The sequence below is a fragment of the Magnolia sinica genome, chromosome 4 (genome assembly GCF_029962835.1).
Source record: "Magnolia sinica isolate HGM2019 chromosome 4, MsV1, whole genome shotgun sequence".
NCBI classification, from domain to species: domain Eukaryota; kingdom Viridiplantae; phylum Streptophyta; class Magnoliopsida; order Magnoliales; family Magnoliaceae; genus Magnolia; species Magnolia sinica.
In genome coordinates, this window is record NC_080576.1 from 90,335,317 (window position 1) to 90,338,366 (window position 3,050).

Below are 3,050 nucleotides of genomic sequence, written 5' to 3' on the forward strand. Positions count from 1 at the left end.
ACCAAGTTTTTTCATGCCATAGCTACTGAAAGACAAAGAAGGGCCAGAATTACAAGTATTCAGCTAGTATCAGGGGAGGTAGTGACGGAGAATGAAGAAATTAAGAAAGACGCTATCCGCCATTTTGAGGAATTGTTTAAAGGTAGAACCAGCACGGTAAATTCAGATTTGCTTCAATGGGTGCCGCATCTAGTGACGCATGAGATGAATGACTATCTCATGGTGCCTCCTTCCATCCACGAAGTGAAATTAGTTATTTCCTCCATTTCGTCAGAAAGTGCGCCGGGCCCAGACGATTTTTCAGGTGTATTTTACTCGATTTGTTGGGATATTATTGGATCGGACATACACAAGGCAATGGTATATTTCTTCCAGGGAGGGAAGATTCCCCGGGCTGTTAACTCCTCACTAATTTGCCTCGTTCCCAAAGGGGCTGCTCCTAGGAAATGGGCTGACTACTGCCCTATAAGCTTATGCGATTGCCTCTATAAGATCTTCTCTATGATCATAGCTGTTAGACTCAGCCAGATCCTCCCCTCTCTGATCTCCCCAAAGTAAGGGGCTTTTGTTAAAGGCCGGGCCATCTCAGAAAACATTGCGCTTTCTTAGGAGTTGTTCAGGGAGGTCAATAGGAAGACCAGAGGAGGGAATGCCGTGCTAAAGTTAGATATGAAAAGGTGTACGACAAGGTGGATTAGGCCTTCCTAAGCCAGGTTTTGAAGCGTTTTGGGTTTTGTGATAGGTGGGTCAACTTCGTCAAGAACTGTTTCTCGAGTTGCTAGTTTTCAGTCTTGATAAATGGGGAAGCGACCAGTTTTTTCAAGTGCTCCTGTGGGCTGAGGCAAGGAGATCCACTATCGCCAAGTTTGTTCATTCTGGGGGCGGATGTTTTAAGCCGAGGTCTCCACCACTTGGTGGAGACGGGTAGCTGTGCTCCTTTCTCGATCGGGAGGGGCTGCCCAATTGTTTCACATTTACTTTATGCGGATGATACTCTCCTCTTTCTGAACAGAGGTATGCCGTCGCTGAGAAGGATTTCAGCCTTGTTGGATGAGTACCAAAATGCTTCGGGCCAGTGTATTAACAAAAGGAAAAGCTCCTTTTATTGCTCCGATAAGATCCCTCTGGCCAAGATTCGTCAAATCTCCACTTTGTTGGGCATCGATAGATCCACAAGTCCTTTTCTATATCTTGGAGTCCCCCTGGTAGTGGGCAGGCTGAAAGTGTGTGCCTTTCAGCACATGGTGGAAAAAGTGGAAGGTCGGGTAAGGGGTTGGCGATCTAGGTTTTTGTCACAAGCTGGGAGAACGATCCTTATCAAGCATGTATTGGGTAGCATTCCGATACACTCTATGGCAGCGTCTTGCATTCCAAAGCAGGTGTTATCCGTGCTAGAGAAAACTTTTGCTTCCTTCTTTTGGGGGTGGGCAAGTGGTAAACGTAAATTGCATATGAAGAGTTGGAACTGCATATCAAGGCCGAAAGATGAAAGGGGTTTAGGCATCAGGAAGCTAGCTGAGGTGATGGAAGCTTTCCTAAAATGACTTGGGTGCTTCAGTTCCATAGGGATTCCAGTTTATGGGCCTCTTTTATGGTAGCAAAATATAATTTTTCTTAGGATGCATCAGTGGCCGATAGCAGCTCTAGGCGTGCTTCCCCCTATTGGAAGAAGGTCTTGAAAGTTATTCCTTTCCTGCTTTAAAGGGTCCAATGGAGTGTAGGTGTGGGTGATTGTAATTTTTGGAAATGCAATTGGACCGGTCTTGGCCCTCTTCAGAATTTTTTATCATCTGAGACCTTAGTCGAAGTTCTCTCACTGCAAGTTAACCACGTCTTGGGTACCTCAGGTCCTATCCCGCTGTCGGTGGCGCTGTCCATGTTCCCCAGTGACGTCACTGATCATATTTTCCAGCGCGGATTCTGCGTCTCAACAGGTCCAGATTACCCTCTTTGGCCCTTCACTACTTAGGTGACTTCTCTGTTAAATCTGCCTGGGACGTCAGGAGGGCGATTGCACCTAAAAAGGACTGGGCTCGTTGGGTATGGCATGGGAATCTTCCGCCAAAAATCTCCTTGTTTATCTGGAAAATCCTCTACAATGCCATTCCTATGGAGAAAACAGTTCAATCAAGGGGAGTCTCTCTAGCTTCTAAGTGCGGCTGTTGTAGGGATGACTTTGACCAGGGCCCAGCCGAAGAGTCCGTGTCTCATCTCTTCCTGTTCGGTCAACAAGCCTCATCAGTCTGGGAATTTTTTGGTGTGCAGGCTGGGATTTCCATCATGCACGCGTCAACGGTGGAAGCAAGGATTAGGCAGTGGAGGCGAGCCTGCGCAGACAGAAGCGGTACGTCGGTTACCATGCTTCTCACACTAGCATTCATTCTTTGGGAGATGTGGAAATCCAGGAACGGGGCCGTTTATGATGGAAAAGCTATGACGATTCAACCAGTGATTGCTAAAGTCTCTTGGTGGCTGAACACCACCAACTCTGCTGACATCAAAAGGAGGTCTATGCGGCTGCATCCTTTGCATTAGTCCGTGGTCTTATGGCAGAAACCCCCTGCAGGGTGGGTGAAAGTTAACGTTGACGGTTCCTCTAGGGGAAATTCGGGTTTCGCAGGGGGTGGTGGCGTATGTAGAAATGATAAGGGAGAGTGCATATTCGGCTTCACTTTTGGCTATGGGGTGATATCGGAGCGGAGGTCCGGGCAGCTCATGATGGGCTTCTTCTGTGTTTAGATAAAGGCTTTTCGAAAATTGTGGTGGAATCAGATTCGGATCTGGTGATTAAGGTATTTAAAGAGGGAGCAAACATTGGTCGTCAATGGAATGGTTGGAGAGCCAAGACGAATGGTCTGCGGAATCTCGCCTCGGTGGATTTCAATCACGTGTTAAGGGAAGGGAACGCATCGGCGGATGCGCTCGCGCGTAAAGGAAGTGTGTCCCAAGCTCGTTTCTTAACTTTCAGCAGGGCGGAATTGCCTATGCAGGTCAGGGGTTTACTCTTCCTGGATAAGGTTGGCCTTGGAGTGATCAGAGAGAGGAAGATT

At 47.6% G+C, this 3,050-nt stretch overlaps 1 protein-coding gene across 1 annotated transcript; it reads left to right on the forward strand.

The window, feature by feature from the left end:
• The first annotated feature begins 357 nt into the window (after window positions 1-357).
• LOC131244213 (uncharacterized) lies at window positions 358-2,535 on the forward strand. The gene is made up of 3 exons (XM_058243856.1): window positions 358-554; window positions 1,013-1,077; window positions 1,913-2,535. Exons 1-3 carry the CDS (start codon window positions 358-360, stop codon window positions 2,533-2,535), a joined length of 885 nt encoding a protein of 294 aa, XP_058099839.1.
• The last annotated feature ends 515 nt before the right edge of the window (window positions 2,536-3,050 follow it).